Genomic DNA, 27,811 nt, shown 5'->3' on the forward strand with positions numbered 1-27,811 from the left:
CTTCTTAGTTTACACACTTCCGCTGGCCACCAACTCCCCAAACATGAGCCGGCCGTTGTGGCCGAGCGGTTCTAGGCGCTTCAGTCTGGAACCGCGCGACCGCTACGGTCGCAGGTTCGAATCCTGCCTCGGGCATGGATGTGTGTGATGCCCTTAGGTTGGTTAGGTTTAAGTAGTTCTAAGTTCTAGGGGACTGATGACCTCGGATGTTAAGTCCCATAGTGCTCAGAGCCATTTTTTTGTCCCAGACATGAACATTATTGAGCATATCTGGGATACCTTGCAACGTGCTGTTCGGAAGAGATCTCCACCCCCTCGCGCTCTTACGAATTTGTGGTCAGCCCTGCAGGATTCATGGTGTCAATTGCCACCGGCACTGCTTCAGACATTAGTCGAGTCCATGCCACGACCTGTTGCTGTAGTTCTGAGTGCTCGCGGGCCCAACACCATATTAGGCCTGTGTGCCAGTTTCTTCGACTCTTCAGTGTATGTGGAAGGGATTCTCAGATAAGATACTAGGCCCTTCTTTAATTCCGCGTCATGAATTTCAGAGTAGTGGCTGGAGTCAGTGGTGTCTTCATCCCGTACCGGATGCTCAAAATATCAGAGGTCAGCAGCAGTTGCGTAACCGCAGTCACTTCTGTATTGTTATTTCTTTAATCTGTGGTATAAATGTCAGCTCATACACGCGAAGCACTGCGAGATGAAGCAAAGATCTGTCGCAATACTTGAAAATTGTAAGAAAAGATGCCGTGCGTCGTACAATCAGATTATTGCAAAGGACATTCCTCTGGTGTTACGTTCTCCGCTTGTTTGCTTCACATGACGACAGAACTCCTGACAAACAATGCCCTCCTGTACGTGGCTGGTATCCTTGAATCCACTTTACACTGCCATTGCTGATAACGCCACTGTTCTTTATTTCTGTCGCCAAATCGTCCTCCACGTCAGTAGATCGTCCACCGCCATAATGAACACAAAGGCTAAGAAGGACACCGAAGGTACGTACAATTTACAAAAAGCCTAGTGAGACGTTCCAGGTTTCGACATTCAGTAAGCTGTCTTCATTAAACTAATACGTTATCCTTGGATATACGTTTTTATATTGGTGGAGTCCTTATGTGTAATGTTGTAATTACAGTCGCGTTTTATAATGCAAATGCAGTGCTATTCATTTATTTTGTGCTTTCAGGATCTGCGATGTGCCCCACATAGGGAAATGAAAATAGTTAAATCACGTTTGCTTTTTTTGATCAGTAATAAGAAAAAAAGTTGGAATGGATTTATTTCAACAATAACTTTCGTGCTAGCAGTCATAATTTTATTTTTGTTGATATTTCGCACCACTGTTTCGATTAATGAATTCCAGTTTCAAGTGCGTTTCCGCTGGATATGCCATTTATTCGCGCTGTTTTCGACGTGAGATGTGCCCATTGTCCTGTTGTCTTCACCATAATATATGAAAACACGTGCTATTGTTAATTAATGATCGACATTTCTATAAAGTTGTTGGCGAAATTGGGAAAGAACTTCTACCTAGGGGAATCTTTTGGTCGACTTGTGGAGAGACACACACACATTAAACATCACACTCAATTCTCTGTGGACAGTTTGTATGTGCGTTTCCTATTTTCATTGTGTACTGTGCGTGCACAGAAAATTGTGTGTGATGTTTAGCAAGCGCGAGTTTCTACACAAGTGGACAACAATAAAATCGAAAGTAGAAGTTCTTTACAAATTTCGCCATCAGTCTATATAAATATCAATCATTAATAAAAATCAAACGTTTTCATATATTACAGTAAAGATAATAGAAAAATGCAGCACCTCAAACATCGAAAACAACACGAATAAATTGCATAGAACACGTAAAACGTTTTGGAAAACGGGAATCATTTGCAGAAACGCGTCTAGTAAAATATTAATAAAATCGAGGCTGTTAGCAGAAAAAGATATTTTATAAACAAACCCACACTGTTGTTACACTTCTAATATAACAAATAAAGAAGTAAACTTTCATCCTATACATCGATAAACTGCTGGCAAATGTTGTGATGGCATTCGAAGTTATTTCTCATTTACGTCAGCGAAATTCAGTACAATTTAATATTTTATCGGTGCTGTTTAGGGCAAGAAACCTGTCTTTCAAATAATGTAATAAATCGTTCATATAAAAATCTATAAGATAATACATAGAGAATTCTTCGAACAGTTAGTTACTCTCCTTGCGCGAGAAGAATGAGTCGAAATCTGACTGTGCAAAACCTACTTACGCGCCATACCTCGCCATCTGTGATTTGTGGACTTCTCGCGAAATATATGAGGTATGTTCCTCGTAGCACTTTCCCGTCGACGAAATTGTGCAATGTCAACTCTGTCACCATATCTTTTAAGATAATGTCTCTCATCACCCCATGTCGTGAACATCCTAGCACGCTAAAAGTACTCAAGAGTAGCCCAACGGTCAAGTCTTCTATGAAGCTGATCTTTCCCCGCGCTGCTGGGATTTCACCACGTGGTTAAATGTTGAAAACACTGAAGGTATTACAGTCAGTCGTCTGGTAATCTCTGAACCCCTTCATATCGGCCTCCGAGCAATACATTTCAGTATTGCTACGTCGATAACGCGGTGATCAAAAACAGAATCCAAGCCACCAATAAAATCCACATTTCCTCCTCTCTGATGACGTGCTGTTCTGCATTTTCGCCATGGTTCGACAATGGGGTGTCACAAAGCTTCGTGCATTAGTTCCAGTGCGCTTGGAAGATTAAATGGCTTGTTGTTTCTCGCGACAAATCCCTTAACTTGGCTCCAGAGTAATTCTATTGTGTTCAGATTGCAGTGTTAAGCTGACAACTGTAAAAATACAGCATTTGTACTCAGTGCTCGACGCCGTGAAAATTGTTTTCCGTGTTTCTACGACGCTTATCACCTCTGGCTCGTGTGAGACCACATCTGTCCTATAAAACAATGAGCATATTCAAACAAAGAGTATTTGATTTTTCATCTTTCTACAAAAAATTTAATTGTGTAATATTTTCTTAACTTAAACAATCTTTTATAAAATATCGATAATTAAGAATGAGTATTTGCACGGAAAACCAGAATTTTGTGTGCGATATGTAATTAGAAATTAGAAGACGTGCATTTTTCTGAAAAAAAAATGATGGCTTTGTACGAGTTAATTACCATATATGTGATGAATTTCATATTTCAATGGTTTAGGTATTCAATCCGAACAAAAAAAGTTATAGACTACAATGAATTTCGATCCGCCACCCACTAGCACTCATGTTCATCAATGCACGACGGTGTTGATTACGCCATGCATATGACTTAAGTACCGTTCCTTGTTTCTATTACATAATGCACGTAGTGTGAATTGAAAAACGCCAAAGCAGATTTTTCTTTGTAATCTCGTGAAAAACAATAGTAACAATTTGTTTCTCGCCATTAACGGTGCTCCGCGCGCGTTTCATTACGAAGTGGGAAGCAACATCATCAATTTTCACGGTACGTATGAAAAGTGAGACAATCAGCGCACAAGTAGCGTGTACATACTGTGACTGTAAACGATTTTTGAAATAAAAATTACGCAGATAAAGTAGGATTAAGAAAAACGTTGATGGTTGTTAAAACATCAGAACGCCTTTATAGTTTCATCTACAATGACACAGTAGTAAGATATCTAATACGTAAGTACGACCTACTTCCAAGAGCGGAACAACACCAGTATACGAGAGCTACGGCTGCTGATCAATCGTCACGTTTTGGTTGTTTACATCAGGTTTATTCTTGTGATGAACGAAGTACAGTACTATGAATGAATTCTCAGGTACTTTGTACTTCGTTTGACGCGCGTCTTGCACTAACCTAAATTTTAGTTAAGCTCCAATTAAATGTATGTATTGAAAAACATATTTCGGTGTTTGTCTTACTTTCAGTCATATAGCTATAATACTTTTCACTGTCTGCGGTATGGGCAGAAAGGGGGAAGCTGCGTACGTTGACAGATCATAATCTGTAAGGTGTGCAGCGAAAATAACTTAAGGAGAGCCGGAACGATCCACCTCCTCCCTGTTGATTTTAGCAAATAGAAGGAACATTTTTCTAAAACTATTAAACATATTACTCTGAAATTTGGACTACATGTTTAGTGAATATTTCTCTACAAAGATATAATGCCATGTTAAGAAATATTTATTGGTGTTTCTTTTACAATTTTTTTAAACAGATACTTATTTTTTCTCTAAAATTTTGCACTTTTTCTTCTATAACTCTTGAATTACACAAATTTTTTTTTACAATTTGTTATAAAAGTGAAGGAAAAGAAGTAAACAATATTGTGTATAAATTTCATTGATATACTGTTACCGGCTTTTGAGAAAATGTTCCTCAAAGATGAAAATTTTAAAGTTACGGGAAATGGCTTCCAAAGTTTTTTAATACATTCCGGCACCATATGACGGATTATAAGCATCCTCTTATTTTTCCAGTGTTAGTTCCCTTTCCACTGGTCTTTTCTTCTCTTTTGCTGCATGTTGTAGGCTTTTGTCTCTTATTCCTGCACCTCTTAGTCTTTCTTCTTCAATTAGGCACATTGTGGAAATGGTGTTGTGTCCTGGTTGGAAATCTAAACGTTTTAGCACATCACATTTGATAATGTTTCCTTCATTGTATGTTGCCACTGCATCATGCACTCCAAAATGCAATGTTTTTATCTGTACAAACACTCTTTTGGGGATCCTAATCCAAATTAAGTTATTTAAACTTTCATTTGGATTTTGTGTTTTCCCCTGTAAACACTTTTCCAATAAAGTTGGCTGTGATAAATCTCTGAATACGGGCTTAATTACATCAATTACAGCATTTGGCAAACTGTTTTTATGGGCACATTCCTTTCCTGATTGGTACTTACACCATGAGTCATGACCTGTGGGGCACAGTGCATATTGTGGGTGCTCATTTGTTGATGAGTATGAAAAAATAATGCCCATGTGCTCTCCTCATATGCTCAATGCTTCTTGTATTTTGCCTAATTGCACACCTATAATACCTCTGCGATCTATCAATTGCTTCATCTCTCAATCTTCCTCTTCCTCCAAGGGTCTTAGCATCACTAAGCTTCTGGACTGCTAATGTCTGCTTTAGTTTGCGCAAGTGAGCCCCCATGTGCTTCTGCACATGTCCAATGCACTCCTGTTTTCGAATGTGAATTTCATTGCCATAAGGTTTGAGTTCCTCTACAGCTTTATATCCCTTAGAATGACCATCTCCTAGATGGTTAGTGTAACGTACATTATACCACTCCTCTGATGGGGAAAAAAATTGCTTTCCCTCCCTCTGCTTCTATCGCTCCACTCGTGCCATGAAAATTTGTTTCACAACTTCCACTATGTTCGTCCTTGGTATAGCCCATACATCTAGAATGCTTTGAGAGAATAGCAATATCAATTACTTTGCAACTGTCTCCACTGGTAGCTGTCACAACTCCATTTAGAGAGTTATGACCTCTACGTTGCCATGATCCATCAAAAGCTACAGCTAAATCTCTACAATTCCCATTATCTGTCACAGCTTCTTCAACTGCTTTCTTCATTGTTGCTTGAGCAATATCTTCAGCAGAAGATCCCACCAATTCTTTATAAAATCCAAACTTGGTTGGTGGTTTTGGCAAATTCATAATTCCACATAACATTGTTCCCGCAGCACTGCCCTTGCCAATGCAACGCAAGCCATACACTAGCCTAAGATTTATATCATACATCTTTCCACTATTACCACTGCGAGGAATACTGTTAGAATTAGAAAACGAAACTTCTGCAGCACATTTGCTACACTTCAATAACATTTTACATGCCAAAGCAATGTGTGAAGTTATTTTCAATTCCAGTCCTCTTTCTTTGCAAACTTGGCATATTATGTTACGTTTCAAAATATTAGAGAGCAAGGAAATGTTAATTATTTCATTCACATCATTACTGTCACTTTCATAGTTTTCAAATTTTGCCTTGCTGTCACAAAGTTTCTTGCTGGAAGAAGTTCTATCACATACATTTGGAGTAGTCGGTGAAGCAGTCTGAGCAGCATCTCCCTTCGAAAAAACGAAAGATTTCTTCTTCCGCTCATTGTGCCTCTTCTTAAACACTCGATTGCTGAAATGGGGCATATTGATATCAACAAACAAATACACTCCTGGAAATTGAAATAAGAACACCGTGAATTCATTGTCCCAGGAAGGGGAAACTTTATTGACACATTCCTGGGGTCAGATACATCACATGATCACACTGACAGAACCACAGGCACATAGACACAGGCAACAGAGCATGCACAATGTCGGCACTAGTACAGTGTATATCCACCTTTCGCAGCAATGCAGGCTGCTATTCTCCCATGGAGACGATCGTAGAGATGCTGGATGTAGTCCTGTGGAACGGCTTGCCATGCCATTTCCACCTGGCGCCTCAGTTGGACCAGCGTTCGTGCTGGACGTGCAGACCGCGTGAGACGACGCTTCATCCAGTCCCGAACATGCTCAATGGGGGACAGATCCGGAGATCTTGCTGGCCAGGGTGGTTGACTTACACCTTCTAGAGCACGTTGGGTGGCACGGGATACATGCGGACGTGCATTGTCCTGTTGGAACAGCAAGTTCCCTTGCCGGTCTAGGAATGGTAGAACGATGGGTTCGATGACGGTTTGGATGTACCGTGCACTATTCAGTGTCCCCTCGACGATCACCAGTGGTGTACGGCCAGTGTAGGAGATCGCTCCCCACACCATGATGCCGGGTGTTGGCACTGTGTGCCTCGGTCATATGCAGTCCTGATTGTGGCGCTCACCTGCACGGCGCCAAACACGCATACGACCATCATTGGCACCAAGGCAGAAGCGACTCTCATCGCTGAAGACGACACGTCTCCATTCGTCCCTCCATTCACGCCTGTCGCGACACCACTGGAGGCGGGCTGCAGGATGTTGGGGCGTGAGTGGAAGACGGCCTAACGGTGTGCGGGACCGTAGCCCAGCTTCATGGAGACGGTTGCGAATGGTCCTCGCCGATACCCCAGGAGCAACAGTGTCCCTAATTTGCTGGGAAGTGGCGGTGCGGTCCCCTACGGCACTGCGTAGGATCCTACGGTCTTGGCGTGCATCCGTGCGTCGCTGCGGTCCGGTCCCAGGTCGACGGGCACGTGCACCTTCCGCCGACCACTGGCGACAACATCGATGTACTGTGGAGACCTCACGCCCCACGTGTTGAGCAATTCGGCGGTACGTCCACCCGGCCTCCCGCATGCCCACTATACGCACTCGCTCAAAGTCCGTCAACTGCACATACGGTTCACGTCCACGCTGTCGCGGCATGCTACCAGTGTTAAAGACTGCGATGGAGCTCCGTATGCCACGGCAAACTGGCTGACACTGACGGCGGCGGTGCACAAATGCTGCGCAGCTAGCGCCATTCGACGGCCAACACCGCGGTTCCTGGTGTGTCCGCTGTGCCGTGCGTGTGATCATTGCTTGTACAGCCCTCTCGCAGTGTCCGGAGCAAGTATGGTGGGTCTGACACACCGGTGTCAATGTGTTCTTTTTTCCATTTCCAGGAGTGTACGTAAAACAGGTACGAGCAAAATTCGTCAAATACGCAAAATTGAACAGCTAAACAACTCAAAGCAAACTCCACAAATCAACGCACACGGTATAGCGTTTATGTTTACTGATATGAACAGCCACTCGTCACAGAGATAAAGCCATATAACGTTGGACAACAAAACACTGTCTGAATTCCACAAAGATACCCTACTTGCAGCCAGCGAGCGGTGCCATCAGAGGTGACACACCGAGTCGCTACAACCGTTTACGCGGCGAGTCACCTTTGCAGCGATAAAAAACACACTTAGAAGGGTAAAAATGGTTTAAATGGCTCTGAGCACTATGGGACTTAACTTCTGAGGTCATCAGTCCTCCCCTAAAACTTAGAACTACTTTAACCTAACTAACCTAAGGACATCACACACATGCATGGTCGAGGCAGGATTCGAACCTGCGGTCGCGCAGTTCCAGACTGTATCGCCTAGAACCGCTCGGCCACCCCGGCCGGCACTTAAAAGGGTGAAACTTGATTTGTTTTATTCAGAAAACTCCAAATAATTTTATAGTGGAAAAACCGAAAAACGTTAATTTTGTCATTTTCATAGCTCCGGCTCCCCTTAAAAGATTTGCGATGGTCAGTGAAGCACAGGCGGTGGAGGAATGCCCGGATCCCGTATTACGTACGATCCAGGCGATACAAGCCGCCGCTTGAGCGCCTGAGTGCACAACTTGTAAGCAGGGAGAAAAGTTAATGGTTCAAATGGCTCTGAGAACTATGGAACTTAACTTCTGAGGTCATCAGTCAAAAGTTAATAGTCGCACAAACCAACACTAGCGAAAGTCTACGACAATACTCGTAGAAGCAGAATCGCCTCAGTAAAAGCCGTCTGCGAGATAACTGCGATGGACTTCAGCGTGAAATAAACTAAAGTGACAAAAGTCATGCGATGCCTTCTAATAACATATTGGACCTCCTTTTACCCGGCGTAGTGCAGTAATTCGACTTGGTGAGGACTTAACAAGTATTTGGAAATCCCCTGCAGAAATATTGAGCTATACTGCCTCTATAGCTGTCCATAATTGCGAAACTGTTGCTGGTGCAGGCTTTTCTACACGAACTGTTCAACGGGATTCTTGTCGGGCGATCTGGACAACCAAATCATCCTCTCCAATTGTTCAGAATGTTCTTCGAACCAATCGCGAACAATTGTGGCCCGATGACACGGCGCATTGTCATCTATAAAAATTCCATCGTTGCTCGGGAACGTGAAGTGACGAACAGTTGCAAATGGTCTCGCTGTAGTCAAACATAACCGTTTCCAGTCAATGATCGGTTCAGCTGGACCAAAGGGCCCAGTCCATTCCTTGTAAACACAGCCCACACCATTATGGAGCCACCACCAGCTTGCTCAGTGCCTTGTTGACAAGTTGGGTCCGTGGCTTCGTGGCGTCTGCGCCACAGTCGAACCTCTACTCTCAGCTCTCACCAACTGAAATCGGGACTCGTCTAACGAGGCCACGGTTTCCCAGTTGTCTATGGTCCAACCGATATGGTCACGAGCCCAAGAGAGGGGCAATATCCTGCTGTTAGCAAAGGCACTAGCGTCGGGCGTCTACTGCCGTAGTCCATCAACGTCAAATTCTGTCGCACTGTCCTAATGGATACGTTCTTCGTACGCCCCACGTTGATTTCTGAGGTTATTTCATGCAGTGTTGCTTGTCTGTTAGTACTGACAACTCTACGCAAACACCGCTGCTGTCTGTCGTCAAGTGAAGGCGGTCGGCCACCGCGTTGTCCGTGATGAGAGGTAATGCCTGAAATTCGGTATTCGCGCCGCATTCTTGACACTGTCGATCTCTGAATATTGAATTTCTTAACGATTTCGGGAATGGACTGTCCCATGCCTCCAGCTCGAGCTACTAATCCACGTTCAAAGTCTGTTAACTCCGGTTATGCGGGCCGGCCGTCGTGGCCGAGCGGTTCTAGGCGCTTCAGTCTGGAACCGCGCGACCTCTACGGTCGCAGGTTCGAATCCTGCCTCGGGCATGGATGTGTGTGATGTCCTTAGGTTAGTTAGGTTTAAGTAATTCTAAGTTCTGCTTTTCTGAAAAGGCATATTTTTCGATTATTTTTGGAGGATTTGGGGTTTACAATATTCAGTCTCGCTACGACAACCCTGTGTTCACTAATCCCTGTATTCGTTTAGATGCTCGTTGTTAACTCAGGATTATTTGTTGCTAAGAGGTCCAGTTTGTTTTCACAACCGTTTATTACTCGCGTGGCCTGATGAACTAACTGCTCGAAATAATTTTCAGAGAATGCGCTTAGCATAATTTCGGATGATGGTTTATGCATACCTCCAGAATTAAACATGTATTTTCGCCAACATATCGAGGCTAAATTATAGTCACCACCAACTATAATTGTATGAGTCAGACACGTGTTTGAAATCAAACTCAAGTTTTCTTTGAACCTTTCATCTACTGTATCATCTGAATTGGGAGTTTGGTAAAAGGATCCAATTATCATTCTATTCCGGTTACCAACAATGACTTTTGGCTTACTAACTCACAGGAAGTATCTAATTCAATTTCACGACAAGTTAAACTACTTCCAACAGCAACAAACATGCCACCGCCAACCATGTTTAGCGTAAGTAGGGCTGCTAAGGGCGGCCCACTCTCCATTGTTGCCAAATGTCTCCAAGTTGGCGGCGATGACGTCATCCAAGATGGCGGCCTGTAGACTTGGCAAAAGCGCATGACACCATCCAAGATGGAGGCCGTGACGGCAGCTGATGAGGTCACCCAATATGGTGGCCATGGCATCAGCTGATGACACAAGTACCATTATCCAAGACAGTGGATTCTGGCAGGAAGATAGATCAATCGGGCTACCTCCACTTACCTAGCCCCCTCCCCTCCCCAGAAAATAGTGGAAAGTCAGATTCCATCAGGATAAAGCAATACATCATGGATTTCTCTACTAACATAAGAAAATGGCAGGAAGATAAGTCATTTGGACTACTTCCACTAACCTCAGTCATCCGACCACCTCCGCATCCTAGGAAGTCGCGGCAAGTTTGAATTTTCGTTGGAAAATAGGGCACTTGGGTTATCTTTACTAACCTAAGAAAATGGTGGGGAAGAAAGGGTAGATGGACTACCTCCACTAACCTAAGCCACCTGCCCGCCACCTCTTCCAAGGAACTGGAGGGGAAAAGGGCTCAGCCTGTGCTGGACGTAAGTCTTATTTTGCAGGCAGTCTTTATTTAAACAATTTAAGGCAGTACCTCAATCCAGTGTGTTCACCATTGGGTCTGGAGTCCAACTGACATAGTACTCAGTACTGGCACCAGAGGGCACTGTCATCTCTCCTGTGACATAATCCAAGATGGTGGTCTGGAGGGGAAAATGGCGAGAAAATGACTCAGCCCGCACTAAGCTGCTGGAGAGAGGAATGAGTGTACTTTATTTATTTACTTCCCTGTTGCTGCATGTGTCTCGGCTTGCAGCTTTCCAAGGTGTAACTGCCACATGAAGAAGCATAGGGCCAAACCGTCTGTTGAATTATTTCACTGCTGTAGATGCTATTTCTATTCAATAAACAATGGAGCTAGATTGTAACCCTCTTGGGTATAAAACAGATGTGCAGTACAGAATTCTGATCTGAGCAACCCACTGGCTACTATCTATGAGCCTGAGAGAAATTCATGTTTCAGGGCACCTCAAGTGAAAAGATTTTATTACTTCCTGAAGAGGACGTCTGGATGAATAGTACCTTCGAAAAGTTGCGAATGTGATTGTAGTCTCTCAGTACTGTAATGCTGGAGTTCGACAGTGTTTCTCTGGCCACCATGAGACGTGCAAAGTGTATGTAAGTAGGCTGAGTGCCTTCTGGAACAAAGTCGGTCATTGATGACGCCATGGATGAGATGAGTTCCTGGACTTTCCCACTCCTCCACCTCCTCTGACACTGATCAATTTCTCTACGTATAAAATGGCGGGGAATACATAAATTTGTGGGAAAATTAAAAATAGCCAGGATTTTCTCTCACTCCTATGAAACATTATTGTGGAAGTACGGCTGCTGTCCTACGTACAAAGTGGCGGGAAATTCAAAAATCCAAGATGGCACTTGTGCTAAATATGGAATTCGAGATGGACACTGACTTTTCCCCTGATGGTACCGTGAAAATAGGTCCATTGCCCAAAGTATGGAATACTCCGGATGCCGGCCGGAGTGGCCGTGCAGTTCTAGGCGCTACAGTCTGGAGCCGAGCGACCGCTACGGTCGCAGGTTCGAATCCTGCCTCGGGCATGGATGTGTGTGATGTCCTTAGGTTAGTTAGGTTTAAGTAGTTCTAAGTTCTAGGGGACTGATGACCTCAGAAGTTAAGTCCCATAGTGTTCAGAGCCATTTGAACCAATACTCCGGATTATTGGTGCAGTGTCTATGACGTCATACCAAAGAGGCTACGACAAAGAGAAGTAACCAGTCTACTGACCAACTTAACATGTTTTCCAAAAGATATTATTCACTCTAATGTCTATGGCTATATATGGTAGTCAGAAGCTTATAGAATGCCACGGTTTTCCCCTCTGACATCACCATTTCAACATTTGCCACCCAATGCTAAAGTTGGGCGGAAATTATACATTAGACATATCGGTATAGCATCGTGTTACTTCGATTCAAAAATCGTAAACCCGTTCTTGCGCTGCGTTTAAACAACTGCCCTTCTGACGTCACAGTTTAGGCAAGTTGTTTCAGAGTTTACTTTAAAGGTGAATGGTTGTCACTACCGTGTGTACTAGGCTGTCCTGTCCACTGGAGCAGTGCTTAAACTTTACTCCTCTGATATTGAAGTTTAAACAGTTCCCTCCTAGCCACACTGACATCACTGTTACACAATTTACCAATGAACCCCCCGCCCCCCCCCCCCCCCCTCTCCACAAACCCTCATCAACAACCTGAAGTTTCAAACCCAAGTGCTTCCTTCTTCTAAGTTTAAAAACAGACGAAAATTCAAAAACTTCACTTATCATAATTTTAAAAATAGCGATAAATCCAAATTATATTCGCCCTCAGTGTAAAATGATGGGAGGCCCACTGATTGTCAGAACTATAGAACAGCACTTGATGAGGACCCCACTGGGTGTCGCAACTATAAAACACTCATCCTAACTTTAAAATTGTATAACTTGCTGGTGCAGCTTGTGCAGTTCTGAAACACTTGCTACTGTTGTGTATAGAGGGGAAAGGAAGAGGAGAGGTAATGACTCGCACCATTAATTAACCCCTGCGTCCCGCTTACCGTGCCACACCAAATAGAGGTTAGATCGCGGGCGCTCGTGGCACACTGCGGATGGGGAAAATCGACCGGTTAACCGTTAAGACCGATTCCGGTATTTTAGTTCTGGATAAACGGTTTTTTCGGTATTTGTTTGGTTCAGTTATAACATTTTTTTATTTTATACTAATAACCGAATAAAAGATCGAAATATCAATTTCATTTTTAAGTTTTTTTTTTTTTTTTTTTTTTTTAAAGAAAAAGAAGGAACTTTTGTTTATAAAGTTTACATTGAACTGAAATATTGAGTTATTATAGGTTCAAATGGCTCTGAGCACTATGGGACTCCCCTAGAACTTAGAACTATTTAAACCTAACTAACCTAAGGATGTCACACACACCCATGCCCGAGGCAGGATTCGAACCTGCAACCGTAGCAGTCGCGCGGTTCCGAACTGAGCACCTAACACCGCTAGGCCACCTCGGCCGGCAGTTATTATAGGAAATGGTAAACTCATCAGTGCTATTACAAGAATGATGCGGGCAGAAATGAGAGCAACAGACATGTGGCATAAGAATTGGTACAGCATTTCGGAGATAATAATGCCCCTCCTGCTGCTGCGTGTCGTGGGCTGCAGCGAGAGATTCCCTCCTCTCCCCCCCCCCCCCCCCCCCCCCCTCGCCATTGATCTATGAAATAGTACAACGTCTGTTGTGTTGCAGAATGGCACCAACCCTAGTTTGGAAATATGCTTCTGAAGTGAAATAACAATGAAGTACAGAGCTTCAGTTGCCCTAAAAGATTAAAGATTTGACTACCATTTTTATGAAATGATAAGAAAGAAAGGAAATTATGGTAACAGTAATACGAGGGCGTGCTGAAAAGTAACGACCCCGGAATTTTTATGTGGAAATTCTTAAAACTTGTTTTAATATAAGGAACGTTATTAACATTCTACGTCTTTGTTCTTCATGTCTACATACATATTTCCTACACAATCATCCTGGCGACGAACACATTTCTACCAACAGGAGACAAGTTTCTTGTTACCATCGCTGTAGAATGTTTGATTCACCTCTAACTCCACTGCTTCACCACTGTCAAAGAGAAGTTCTCGAAGGTGTTATTTAAGTTTTGGAAACAGATGAAAATCGGATGGATTCAAGTGGGGGATGTGCGGAGAATAATTGACGACAGTGGTCCCAGATGTCGCAACGCTGGCGTGTAGACAGCCGAAAGAGAGAGTGCTCCATTTATGGATGACCTCTTCGAAATCCAAAGTCGATTACAGCACGCTGTTTACCACGCACCGGCAAACTTACGTTACGTACCGCCGTATTACACGCTACAGTTCGGAGATGTATAGAGGCACACGGCTGCAAATATATAGATATGAAGAATAAGCATGTAGAACGTTAATAACGTATGTTTTGCTTAAAAAGCTTTAAGAGCTTACACACAAAAAATTCGGAGGCATTACTTTCCAATCAACCCTGGTGCATTGTTCATTAATAATTAGAACGAAAAGCCAGTCCACAGTTGCAATTTTTTAAGTTTTAGCACTCGATGACTAGTTTCGGGGCGGGATCACAATAACATAGTCGAAAATGGCATTTCTGAAGATGTCAGAAATGGCCAGTGCACATTTACATTGCATACAGATAAGTGTAAACGTTCATTGCTCATTTTTGAGATATTCGGAAATACCATTTTCGACAATGTTATGCTGATTTGAAAACGGGTCTCGACCCGAAACTAGTCGTCGAATGAATAAAAAGTAAAAATTGGCAACTTCGGACTGGTTTTTCGTTCTACTGATTAGCAGAAGTTGCTGACCCAAGCTACTACATCGTGCTGGAAGGTGGTAAGTTCATTAATAGTACACAACAAAAACAGAAAGTAGCAGATATGCAGCCTGTGTCTACATAATATGCCTTTATCTGCTTGTACGCCTTGAAAACGGACAGATTAACACAAAAAAGAGAATCCTTCAAACTCAGTTTTCTCCCTTTAGCACTGTAACACTGACTATTCGTAACGGCAGAACCACATGATTTTTAAAAGATTTTCATAAAATTAGAATCAGTAGGAGAATACTGGTAATTTCTGTAGCGCTCAGCCACTCATCACTTTTCGAGAAAAGCAGCGAATGATGGATGAACTAAGTTTTCTTTTATTTCCGTAATTAATTTAATATTTTGATTGTATGTATCTTGAATCTGTAGTCAAAACTTTTCAATCTTTGTTAGATTTCTACATTTATTACAGGAAATAATACGAATAAAAAAGCGAAAGCCGGCTGTTTCAGAAACAGGTTGTTTTGAACGGCCTTAGTACTAAGGTTAAACCGGCATTGAAGAAAAACGATATTACCGAAAACCGGTTGTTTCGGCGGTAACCGCCATCCCACACCGCGCCGCGCTGTGCATTGCCGGGGTCAACAGCGTGCTGGGAGTAGCTACCCAGGCCAGCCGGCTGACTACACGTTAACTCGGCATCTATATCGCTCGGGAGTGCACCGAGGCCCACGGGAAAGACAGGCCGCGGTGCGTACATCACGAACGTAGGCCCGAACTCGCTCGCTCAGCTCAGCGGACAAAATGCGTTTCTACACCTGTTAACTCGCAGCTGGGCGTGTTCGTACTAACGAGAACTGCATCTGCTTCTGGAATCTGCTATTATGAAGTCTTTACTTATTAACAGTTGTTGTTGTGGTCTTCAGTCCTGAGACTGGTTTGATGCAGCTCTCCATGCTACTCTATCCTGTGCAAGCTTCTTCATCTCCCAGTACCTACTGCAACCTACATCCTTCTGAATCTGCTTAGTTTATTCATCTCTTGGTCTCCCTCTACGATTTTTACCCTCCACGCTGCCCTCCAGTACTAAATTGGTGATCCCTTGATGCCTCAGAACGTATCCTACCAACCGATCCCTTCTTCTAGTCAAGTTGTGCCACAAACTCCTCTTCTCCCCAATTCTATTCAATACCTCCTCATTAGTTATGTGATCTACCCATCTAATCTTCAGCATTCTTCTGTAGCATCACATTTCGAAAGCTTCTATTCTCTCCTTGTCCAAACTATTTATCGTCCATCTTTCACTTCCATACATGGCTACAGTCCATACAAATACTTTCAGAAACGACTTCCTGACACATAAATCAATACTCGATGTTAACAAATTTCTCTTCTTCAGAAACGTTTTCCTTGCCATTGCCAGTCTACATTTTATATCCTCTCTACTTCGACCATCATCAGTTATTTTACTCCCCAAATAGCAAAACTCCTTTACTACTTTAAGTGTCTCATTTCCTAATCTAATTCCCTCAGCATCACCCGACTTAATTCGACTACATTCCATTATCCTCGTTTTGCTTTTGTTGATGTTCATCTTATACCCTCCTTTCAAGACACTGTCATTCCGTTCAACTGCTCTTCCAAGTCCTTTGCTGTCTCTGACAGAATTACAATGTCATCGGCGAACCTCAAAGTTTTTACTTCTTCTCCATGAATTTTAATACCTACTCCGAATTTTTCTTTTGTTTCCTTTACTGCTTGCTCATTATACAGATTGAATAACATCGGGGAGAGGCTACAGCCCTGTCTCACTCCTTTCCCAACCACTGCTTCCCTTTCATGCCCCTCGACTCTTCTAACTGCCATCTGGTTTCTGTACAAATTGTAAATAGCCTTTCGCTCCCTGTATTTTACCCCTGCCACCTTCAGAATTTGAAAGAGAGTATTCCAGTCAACATTGTCAAAAGCTTTCTCTAAGTCTACAAATGCTAGAAACGTAGGATTGCCTTTCCTTAATCTTTCTTCTAAGGGTTAAGTCGTAAGGTCAGTATTGCCTCACGTGTTCCAACATCTCTACGGAATCCAAACCTATCTTCCCCGAGGTCGGCTACAACAAAATTTAATTTAAGATCAGTACTCGATATAAATGGTATAACGGCTGTTTTTTTTTTTTTTTTGCAGTTCTAATGCACATCTTATCAGAACCATCAAAATGCACCACATCTACATCTACGTCATAACCCGCAAGCCATCTCATGGTGTGAGGTGGAGGGTATTTCTGATATCATTAACTGGTCTCCCCTACCCTTTTCCACTCAGGAATGGTACATGGGAAGAATGATTGTCCGTAAGCCTCCGTATTGGCTCTAATTCATCGAATTTTCTTGTGTGATCATTACACGAGATGTATGTGAGAGAAAGCAATGTGTCGTCTGACTCTTCCTGGAAAGTGCTCCCTCCAAACTTCAGTAGTAAACCTCTTCGTGATGCACAGTACCTCTCTTATACTGTCTGCCAATGGACATTGCTAAACATATAGATTACTCTCTCTCGCTGATTAAATAACCCCATGATGAGGCACACCACCCGTTGTTGGATCTTCTCTCCTTTGTATCTCTATTGATGAACAACATTCAAGAATTGGTTGAGCCAGTGCCTAGTAAGCCACTTCCTTCATCGATGAGTTACATTCCCTTAAGATTTGCTTTTCACACTGTTTGTTTTATGCAGTCATTCCACTTAATGTCGAATCGATACTGTCTTCTAGCATTCCTTCCTTCTTACAGACAAACATCATCTGTGAACAATCTTAACGGGGGTAGGACGTCAAACAGGATGACTTGGAGCAGGAGAGACACTACAGGAATTTTTAATTTCCACTGTCTATACTATTAAAAATAAATTCATAAAACTTTGCCAGAATGACCAGAAAGGATTCAGGATTTACACTTACAGTGGTGGAAGTTCAAAAATATAAGAAAATATTTTATTTTTTTACATTTGTATTTCACCTTTTTTTCAGTTACCATTGGCTGCATTTGTTGCTATAGGTACACTTTTCTTCATAAGTAAGGGAGATTCCCTCCCCCCCATGAACCATGGACCTTGCCGTTGGTGGGGAGGCTTGCGTGCCTCAGCGATACAGATAGCCGTACCGTAGGTACAACCACAACGGAGGGGTATCTGTTGAGAGGCCAGACAAACGTGTGGTTCCTGAAGAGGGGCAGCAGCCTTTTCAGTAGTTGCAAGGGCAACAGTCTGGATGATTGACTGATCTGACCTTGTAACAATAACCAAAACGGCCTTGCTGTGCTGGTACTGCGAACGGCTGAAAGCAAGGGGAAACTACAGCCGTAATTTTTCCCGAGGGCATGCAGCTTTACTGTATGATTAAATGATGATGGCGTCCTCTTGGGTAAAATATTCCGGAAGTAAAATAGTCCCCCATTCGGATCTCCGGGCGGGGACTACTCAAGAGGATGTCGTTATCAGGAGAAAGAAAACTGGCGTTCTACGGATCGGAGCGTGGAATGTCAGATCCCTTAATCGGGCAGGTAGGTTAGAAAATTTAAAAAGGGAAATGGATAGGTTAAAGTTAGATATAGTGGGAATTAGTGAAGTTCGGTGGCAGGAGGAACAAGACTTCTGGTCAGGTGACTACAGGGTTATAAATACAAAATCAAATAGGGGTAATGCAGGAGTAGATTTAATAATGAATAGGAAAATGGAATGCGGGTAAGCTACTACAAACAGCATAGTGAACGCATTATTGTGGCCAAGATAGATACGAAGCCCACACCTACTACAGTAGTAAAAGTTTATATGCCAACTAGCTCTGCAGATGACGAAGAAATTGAAGAAATGTATGATGAAATAAAAGAAATTATTCAGATAGTGAAGGGAGACGAAAATTTAATAGTGATGGGTAACTGGAATTCGAGTGTAGGAAAAGGGAGAGAAGGAAACGTAGTAGGTGAATATGGATTGGGGCTAAGAAATGAAAGAGGAAGCCGCCTGGTAGAATTTTGCACAGAGCACAACTTAATCATAGCTAACACTTGGTTTAAGAATCATGATAGAAGGTTGTATACATGGAAGAACCCTGGAGATACTAAAAGGTATCAGATAGATTATATAATGGTAAGACAGAGATTTAGGAACCAGGTTTTAAATTGTAAGACATTTCCAGGGGCAGATGTGGATTCTGACCACAATCTATTGGTTATGAACTGCAGATTGAAACTGAAGAAACTGCAAAAAGGTGGGAATTTAAGGAGATGGGACCTGGATAAACTGAAAGAACCAGAGATCGTAGAGAGTTTCAGGGAGAGCATAAGGGAACAATTGACAGGAATGAGGGAAAGAAATACAGTAGAAGAAGAATGGGTAGCTTTGAGGGATGAAGTAGTGAAGGCAGCAGAGGATCAAGTAGGTAAGAAGACGAGGGCTAGTAGAAATCCTTGGGTAACAGAAGAAATATTGAATTTAATTGATGAAAGGAGAAAATATAAGAATGCAGTAAATGAAGCAGGCAAAAAGGAATACAAACGTCTCAAAAATGAGATCGACAGGAAGTGCAAAGTGGGTAAGCAGGAATGGTTGGAGGACAAATGTAAGGATGTAGAGGCTTGTCTCACTAGGGGTAAGATAGATACTGCCTACAGGAAAATTAAAGAGACCTTTGGAGAGAAGAGAACCACTTGTATGAATATCAGGAGCTCAGATGGCAACCCAGTTCTAAGCAAAGAAGGGAAGGCAGAAAGGTGGAAGGAGTGTGTAGAGGGTCTATACAGGGGCGATGTACTTGAGGACAATATTATGGAAGTGGAAGAAGATGTAGATGAAGATGAAATGGGAGATAAGATACTGTGTGAAGAGTTTGACAGAGCACTGAAAGACCAGAGTTGAAACAAGGCCCCCACTTGAACTACTGACGGCCTTGGGAGAGCCAGTCCTGACAAAACTCTACCATCTGGTGAGCAAGATGTATGAAACAGGCGAAATACCCTCAGACTTCAAGAAGAATATAATAATTCCAATCCCAAAGAATGCAGGTGTTGACAGATGTGAAAATTACCGAACAATCAGTTTAATAAGCCACAGCTGCAAAATACTAACACGAATTCTTTACAGACGAATGGAAAAACTAGTAGAAGCTGACCTCGGGGAAGATCAGTTTGGATTCCGTAGAAATACTGGAACACGTGAGGCAATACTGACCTTATGACTTATCTTAGAAGAAAGATTAAGGAAAGGCAAACCTACGTTTCTAGCATTTGTAGACTTAGAGAAAGCTTTTGACAATGTTGACTGGAATACTCTCTTTCAAATTCTGAAGGTGGCAGGGGTAAAATACAGGGAGCGAAAGGCTATTTACAATTTTTACAGAAACCAGATGGCAGTTATAAGAGTCGAGGGGCATGAAAGGGAAGCAGTGGTTGGGAAAGGAGTGAGACAGGGTTGTAGCCTCTCCCCGATGTTATTCAATCTGTATATTGAGCAAGCAGTAAAGGAAACAAAAGAAAAATTCGGAATAGGTATTAAAATCCATGGAGAAGAAATAAAAACGTTGAGGTTCGCCAATGACATTGTAATTCTGCCAGAGACAGCAAAGGACTTGGAAGAGCAGTTGAACGGAATGGATGGTGTCTTGAAGGGAGGATATAAGATGAACATCAACAAAAGCAAAACGAGGATAATGGAATGTAGTCGAATTAAGTCGGGTGATGTTGAGGGAATTAGATTACGAAATGAGACACTTAAAGTAGTAAAGGAGTTTTGCTATTTGGGGAGCAAAATAACTGATGATGTTCAAAGTGGAGAGGATATAAAATGTAGACTGGCAATGGCAAGGAAAGCGTTTCTGAAGAAGAGAAATTTGTTAACATCGAGTATAGATTTAAGTGTCAGGAAGTCGTTTCTGAAAGTATTTGTATGGAGTGTAGCCATGTATGGAAGTGAAACATGGATGGTAAATAGTTTGGATAAGAAGAGAATAGAAGCTTTTGAAATGTGGTGCTACAGGAGAATGCTGAAGATAAGGTGGGTAGATCACGTAACTAATGAGGGGGTATTGAATAGGATTGGGGAGAAGAGAAGTTTGTGGCACAACTTGACCAGAAGAAGGGATCGGTTGGTAGGACATGTTCTGAGGCATCAAGGGATCACCAATTTAGTATTGGAGGGCAGGGTGGATGGTAAAAATCGTAGGGGGAGACCAAGAAATGAATACACTAAGCAGATTCAGAAGGATGTTGGTTGCAGTAGGTACTCGGGAATGAAGAAGCTTGCACAGGATAGAGTAGCATGGAGAGCTGCATCAAACCAGTCTCAGGACTGAAGACCACAACAACAACGAGGGAGATTCTTCGATGAATTTTGCACACCATACAAACCATACGTACAGGTGTATGAAACTCTAGAATTTTCTAAATGTATTAAAAACTGTGTTAAAATTGAGATAATTAACTATAAAATTTGAGTTTTTTCTGAACATGAAGTTAAGAATGTAACAGCACATTCATTTTTTCATAAATTAAATAATTTCTAGAGTTTCATACACCTGTAAGTATGGTTTTTATGCTGTACAAAATTCATCGAAGAAACGTGTACCTATAGCAACAAACCCAGCCAATAGAAGTGAAAAAATGATGAACTTTCACATGTAAAAAAAAATTATTTTGTTATTTTTTTAACTTCCACTGCTGTGATTGTGAATCCTTAATCCTTCCTGGTCATGCTGACATAGTTTTATGAATTTATTCGTAAAAGTATAGACAGTGGAAATTAAAATGTCGTGTGGTGTCTCTCCTGCTCCAAGACAGCCCATTTGACGTCCTATCCCCCCTTAAAGGGGATTTGACATGTTCTACCAGATCATTTATATACAATAACGGTCCTAAATGGAATTTTCACTGTTCAGCCGAGGGTGCACTGTCATAAAACTTACTGCCAGATTAGAACTGTGTGCACCTTTGCGTTTCGCAGGCAATTGCTGTACTGATTAAGGTGGAGCAGGAGAGCTTCTGTGAAGTGTGGAAGGTAAGAGACGAAGTACCGCCGGAAGTAGGGCTGTAAGGAGAGGCTGTGAGTCGCGCTTGGGTAGCTCAGTCGGTAGAGCACTTGCGTGCGACAGGCTAAAGACCCGAGCTCGAGTCTCGGTCCAGTACACAGTTTTGATCTGCTGGGAAGTTTCAATAACGGTCCTATTACACTTCCACGGGGTATTCTGGAAATCATCATTACATCTGTTGATGTTGTTCCTTTAAGAGAGACATGTTGAGTTCTATCTGCAAGGAACTGTTGTGTATTCGATAAGTTCTTATTCTTTTTCACTGCACAACTGTGAGGGACCGTGGCAAATCCATTGCTGAAGGCAAGGAATGCGGCATCAACCTGGACGCTATTGTCTACGATGCTACGGATCTCATGAAGGGTCAGAGCGAGCTGAGTTTTGTAAGATCACTATTTACAGAATCATGTTGATTTTTATAGAATTGAGCTTAAAATATATTCCGTAATTCGACAACAGAAAGATGTCAACGATATAGGCCTATAATTGTGTGCATCTTTCCTACAGTTTTTCGTGAAAACTGGAATAACCAAGGCTTTTTTCCAGTCGCTAGACACCCTTCGCTGCTCCACCGATGCACAATAAACTGCTGCTGAAAGGAGCGCAAGTTCTTTCGCCTAATCTTTGTAGGATTTAATAGGTATTTCATATGGTCCTGATGCCTTTCCATTACTAAGCTGTTGTAATTTCCTTTCTGTTCCGTGATCAGTTATCTCAATATGTGCCACTTTGACGTTTGTGCGATGGCTGAAAGGAGGGATTGTGTTATGATCTTCAACAGTGAAAACATTTCGGAAGACCAAAATCAATGTTTTGGCCTTCTCCCTGTTATTCTACGTTCTGATACCAATGAGGTCCCTAAGTGAATGAATAGATTATTTCAAACCGCTTTCTGGTATCAGTTAAGACCAGAATCACTTAGGACTTTTACTCAGATCGGTTGACAGAATTTTACCTTCAAAATCATTGAAAGCTTCTCCCACTGCTCTCCTTATGCTCATTTTCGCTTCATTACATACATACATTAATCCTTGTTCCATAGATAATGAATTCGACATTTCGTAATGATGCGAAACGTGTCACTTTAACATAAGATTTCTTTACACGAATTAATTAATTAAGTAATTAAACTTTTTTACAGTTACTACTTCATATCTAAGAATTCATCTATTGAGTAGAAGGAGTTGTCACCCAGAAATTCTTTTAATTTGCTTTTACATGTTGGTTGGCTATCTGTCAGGCTTTTAATGCTATTTGTCAAATGCCTGAAGATATTTGCGGCAGCATAATTAACCCCTTTCTGTGCCAAAGTGAGATTTAATCAAGAATAGTGAATATCATCCTTTCTTCTAGTGTTGTAGCTATTCACTCCGCTGTTATTTTTGAATTCAGGTGGGTTATTAATGACAAATTCCATAAGGAATATATGTATTGCGAAGATACTGTGAGTATCCTGAGTTCCTTGCAAGGTGATCTTGGGTGGGCTCCAGCTATTGTTCTGATTACACGCTTTTGTGCAATGAATACTTTCTCTCTTAATGACGAATTACCCCAAAATATTACGCCATATGAAAGCAGTAAATGAAAATAGGTTCGAAAATGGCTCTGAGCACTATGGGACTTAACTGCTATGGTCATCAGTCCCCTAGAACTTAGAACTACTTAAACCTAACTAACCTAAGGACATCACACACATCCATGCCCGAGGCAGGATTTGAACCTGCGACCGTAGCAGTCGCGCGGTTCCAGACTAGAGCACCTAGAACTGCTCGGCCACTCCGACTGGCGAATGAAAATAGGCATAGTAGGCTAATTTACTGATATGTGTATCACCAAAATTTGCAATAAACCTATAGCATAAGTAGCTGAAACGGACTGTTTCAGCGGATCATAGATGCGTTTCTTCAAATTCAATTTCTCATCAATGCACACACCCAGAAATTTTGAGTATTCTACCTTAGCCACAGACTTCCATTCATAGTCTATATTTATCAATGGAGTTATGCCATTTACTGTACAAATTTGTATAAACTGTGTATTCTCAAAATTTAGTAGAGACCATTTGCAGAGAACCACTTAATAATTTTTTGAAAGACATTATTTGCAATTTCCTCAGCTGATTCTTTCTTCTTGGGTGTGATAACTATACTTCTTTCATCAGCAAAAAGAACTAACTTTGCATCTCCATGAATACTGAGTGGCAAGTCTTTAATATATATTAAGAAGAATAAGGGACCCAGGACTGAACCCTGTGGGACACTATTCTTGAGACTTTCCCAGTTGGAGGACTCTGCCTATTTTTGCAGACTACCTGTACTGTTAATTTCAACCTTCTGCATTCTTCCAGTTACGTATGAATTAAACCATTTGTGCACTGCCCCACTCAATCCACAATACTTAAGCTTATATAGAAGAATTTCATGATTCACACAATAAAAAGCCTTCGAAAGATCACAAAATATCCCAATGGGTGATGTTCAGTTATTCGGTTTTTCTTTATCAACTTGGTTTTGAATTCTCTTGAATCTGAGATGAAGCTCTCTTTGTTCATGGAGCAGTTTTCTAATGGTTATTAAAGCACAATGGGTCTTTCCTGCCCCTTAACCCTTTGATGGTTTTCACTCATTTTTTAGAATTTCTTAAGTTACCTCAACTGCTACAGAATTTGATTTGGGTTATGATTACAAATATGTTCCTCAAAAATTTTTACATATACCATTTCTCCAAAAAAAATGTGGGATGCATATGTCCCACTGATCATTTCTCAGACCGTTTTTTCTCGAAATGAAATCACTACATTTTAATACTACACTTACAAGCAAGGCTTACTTGCACCAGTATTTAACATTATTCAATGGATTAATAAATTTGTTATTTTTCCCATTACATATACATGTTGAATCCATTATTATTTCCAATAAAAATAAATTTTGCAAGTTAGTGAACATTAATTATATGTAAATTGAAGATGGAGAGGGGAAGAAAGGAAAGGAGAGGGGAGGGATCACTTCTGTCAGTTGCACTGGGACATTATACAGAATTGGCAGCAATGAGTGATCATGTGTACCGGACCAGGAGTCGAACCTGGGATCTCTTGCTTACTATACAGGTCCAGTAACCACTGCACCATCCCGGGACACAGAGTAATTGTGCCTGCATGGGCTATCTCAGCTCGCCTCATGGCCGATCCACACTCTCATCTATCCACAGCCCCAGTCCTTTTCCTCTATATTCACTCTTCTGAGATTCCCACAGGAGGTCGGGCGTATTTGTGCATCTGCACTGAAGAAGGTGGATTCATTGCCCAGCTAGACCTACCAAATTATATGAATGTGTGGTGTCTGTTCTTTGATGGGACACAGAGTTATGGCGCCTGCATGGACTATCTCAGCTCACCTCATGGCCGATCCACATTCTCATCTATCCACAGCCCCAGTCCTTTTCCTCCATATTCACTCTTCTGAGATTCCCACAGGAGGTCGGGTGTGTTTGTGCATCTGCACTGAAGAAAGTGGATTCATTGCCCAGCTAGGCCTACCAAATTATATGAATGTGTGGTGTCTGTTCTTTGAGACATGTCCGAAAGTAACAGACACCATACATTCATATACACTGAAGAGCCAAAGAAACTGGTAGACCTGTCTAATATCATGTAGGATCCCCATGAGCACACAGAAGTGCCACAACATGACGTGGCATGGACTCGAGTAATGTCTGAAGTAGTGCTGGAGGGGACTGATTCCATGAATCCTGCAGGGCTATCCATAGATCCGTAAGAGTACAAAGGGGTGGAGATCTTTTCTGAACAGCATGTTGCAAGGCATCCCAGATATGCTCAATAATGTTCATGTTTGGCAGCTAGGTGGCCAACAGAAGTGTTTAAACTTAAAAGAGTGTTCTTGCAGCCACTTTGTAGCAATACTGGATGTGTGGGGTATCACATTGTCCTGCTGGAATCACCGAAGTCCATTGGAATGCACAATGGACATGAATGGATGCAGATGATCGGACAGGATGCTTCCATATGTATAACCTGTCATAGTCATATCTAGATGCATCAGGGGTCCCATATCACTCCAACTGCACACACTCCACACCATCACAGGGCCTACACCAGCTTGAACAGTCTCCTGCTGACATGCAGGGTCCATGGATTCGTGAGGTTGTCTCCATACCCGTACACGTCCATCCACTCGATGCAATTTGAAACAAGACTCGTCTGACCAGACAACATGTTTCCAGTCAACAACAGTCCATTGTCAGTGTTTATGAGCCCAGGCAAAGTGTAAAGCTTTGTGTCATGCAGTCATCAAGGGTACACGAGTGGGCCTTCAGCACCAAAAGCCCATATCAAAGATGTTTTGTTGAATGATTAACATGCTGACACTTGTTGATGCCTCAGCATTGAAATCTGCAGCAATTTGCTGAAGGTTTGAATTTTTGGTATGTTGAATGATTCTCTTCAGTTGTTGTTGGTCCCATTGTTGCAGGACCTTTTCCCAGCCACAGGGATGTCAGAGATTTGATGTTTTACTGGATTCCTGATATTCATGGTACACTTGTGTAATGGTCGTACAGGAAAATCCCTACTTCATCGCTACCTCAGAGATATGTGTCCCATTGCTCGTGTGCTGACTATAAAACAAAGTTCAAACTCACTTAAATCATGATAACCTGCAATTGCAGCAGAAGTACCAATCTAACAACTGCAAAAGGCACTTGTTTTATATAGACGTTGCGATTGTAGCACTGCATTCTGGCTGTTTACAGATCTCTGTATTTGAATATGCATGCCTATACCAGTTTCTTTGGCGCTTCAGTGTTAAAGACCATCAGTTACTTTACATGAAATTTGTGAAACCAGGTTGAAATATAGAATGGCACATTATGGGTACAAGTTAGTGAACATTATTTACTTTTCGTGAAATATGTCAAAGCAAGGTGAAATACAGAGTGGAACATTACAGGAAGAGCATACACACTCATAGTTTGTCCATTTTTCAGTCTCTTCTGTACTGCAAAACCTACACCACTTCCTGGCCTAAAGTTCCTTTGGAATATGACTCCTGACATTCATAAGCCTGACTTCCTCTAGCATAGTAGTGACATCTCTTTTACTGGAATAGAAGGCAGGTGATGGACCCTTGGTCACTCTGGGTGAAAATCCATTTATCAGCTGTGTTGCCAATCTCATTCAAAATGATAGCTGGTCTGTTTTTCTTCTTGAGAGTTTAAATAATATATAGGAGTTGACAATGGCCAAGACAAAAAAAATAAAAATAAAAAAATAAAAAATAAATAAAAAATAAAAAAATAAAAAATAAAAGTCTGTTCCACCATTTCACTGATAGCCTGCCAATCATGAATCATTCTCTTAGCTCATCAAAACTGTTTACTCCAGCCATAGTACTTTTATAAACATGTACTACAACAGGACATGAAATCTTAATTGTTGATCTATCCTGTAGTTTTCTTCTGATGACAGCAAATGTGAATTCTCCAGGGCTTAGACAAGGTAATTAACTCGAGAAAATTTCAGGTAGTCCTTTTCTGTCTGCTATGACAGTACCACAGCTATAAAGCCCTTTTATCACAGTACTTTCATCGGTCTAAAAGTCGTAAAGAAATTGTCAAAAACAACAATTGTATTGGAGATGAAAAAGGTTTACACAATTCCAACACAACTCTTTCACACATCTGGCAGCCTTTGAATTCCCTTCCACTGGCATCAGATTTACCTGTCTAAACTTAAAAATTTGCAATGAAACCTGTGTCTGAATCAGCAAAGGCACCAAATTTTGTAACCTCTTTTGATGAGTTTCACTGGCATGTACTGTTTAAAACTTGTTCTACCTTTGATGCTTCCATTGACTCATCAACAAGCAGTGAAATAGACAGGTGACAAACTTTTAAACAGTTTATGTTTAGCACCAATATAAATGGTTTTATACAGCGTGTCATAACTTCAATCATTTTTTGCTGGCTGAAACAAATTATCATTGCAGTGAAAGTTCTCTATTATTTTCTTACAGCGAGTAAGTGGCAGAACAT

The 27,811-nt window shown here is 41.8% G+C and overlaps 1 protein-coding gene across 1 annotated transcript in view; it reads left to right on the forward strand.

The window, feature by feature from the left end:
* Nucleotides 1–955: 955 nt before the first annotated feature.
* LOC124799172 (synaptic vesicle glycoprotein 2C-like) overlaps nt 956–27,811 on the forward strand; it is a 64,579-nt gene continuing 37,723 nt past the window's right edge. The window contains exon 1 of the mRNA XM_047262710.1: nt 956–1,001. Coding sequence (XP_047118666.1) covers nt 971–1,001 — 31 coding nt within the window. The 5' untranslated portion in view covers nt 956–970. The remainder of the gene's footprint in view (nt 1,002–27,811) is intronic.

This window comes from Schistocerca piceifrons, chromosome 5 (assembly GCF_021461385.2).
Source record: "Schistocerca piceifrons isolate TAMUIC-IGC-003096 chromosome 5, iqSchPice1.1, whole genome shotgun sequence".
Taxonomy (NCBI): Eukaryota; Metazoa; Arthropoda; class Insecta; order Orthoptera; family Acrididae; genus Schistocerca; species Schistocerca piceifrons.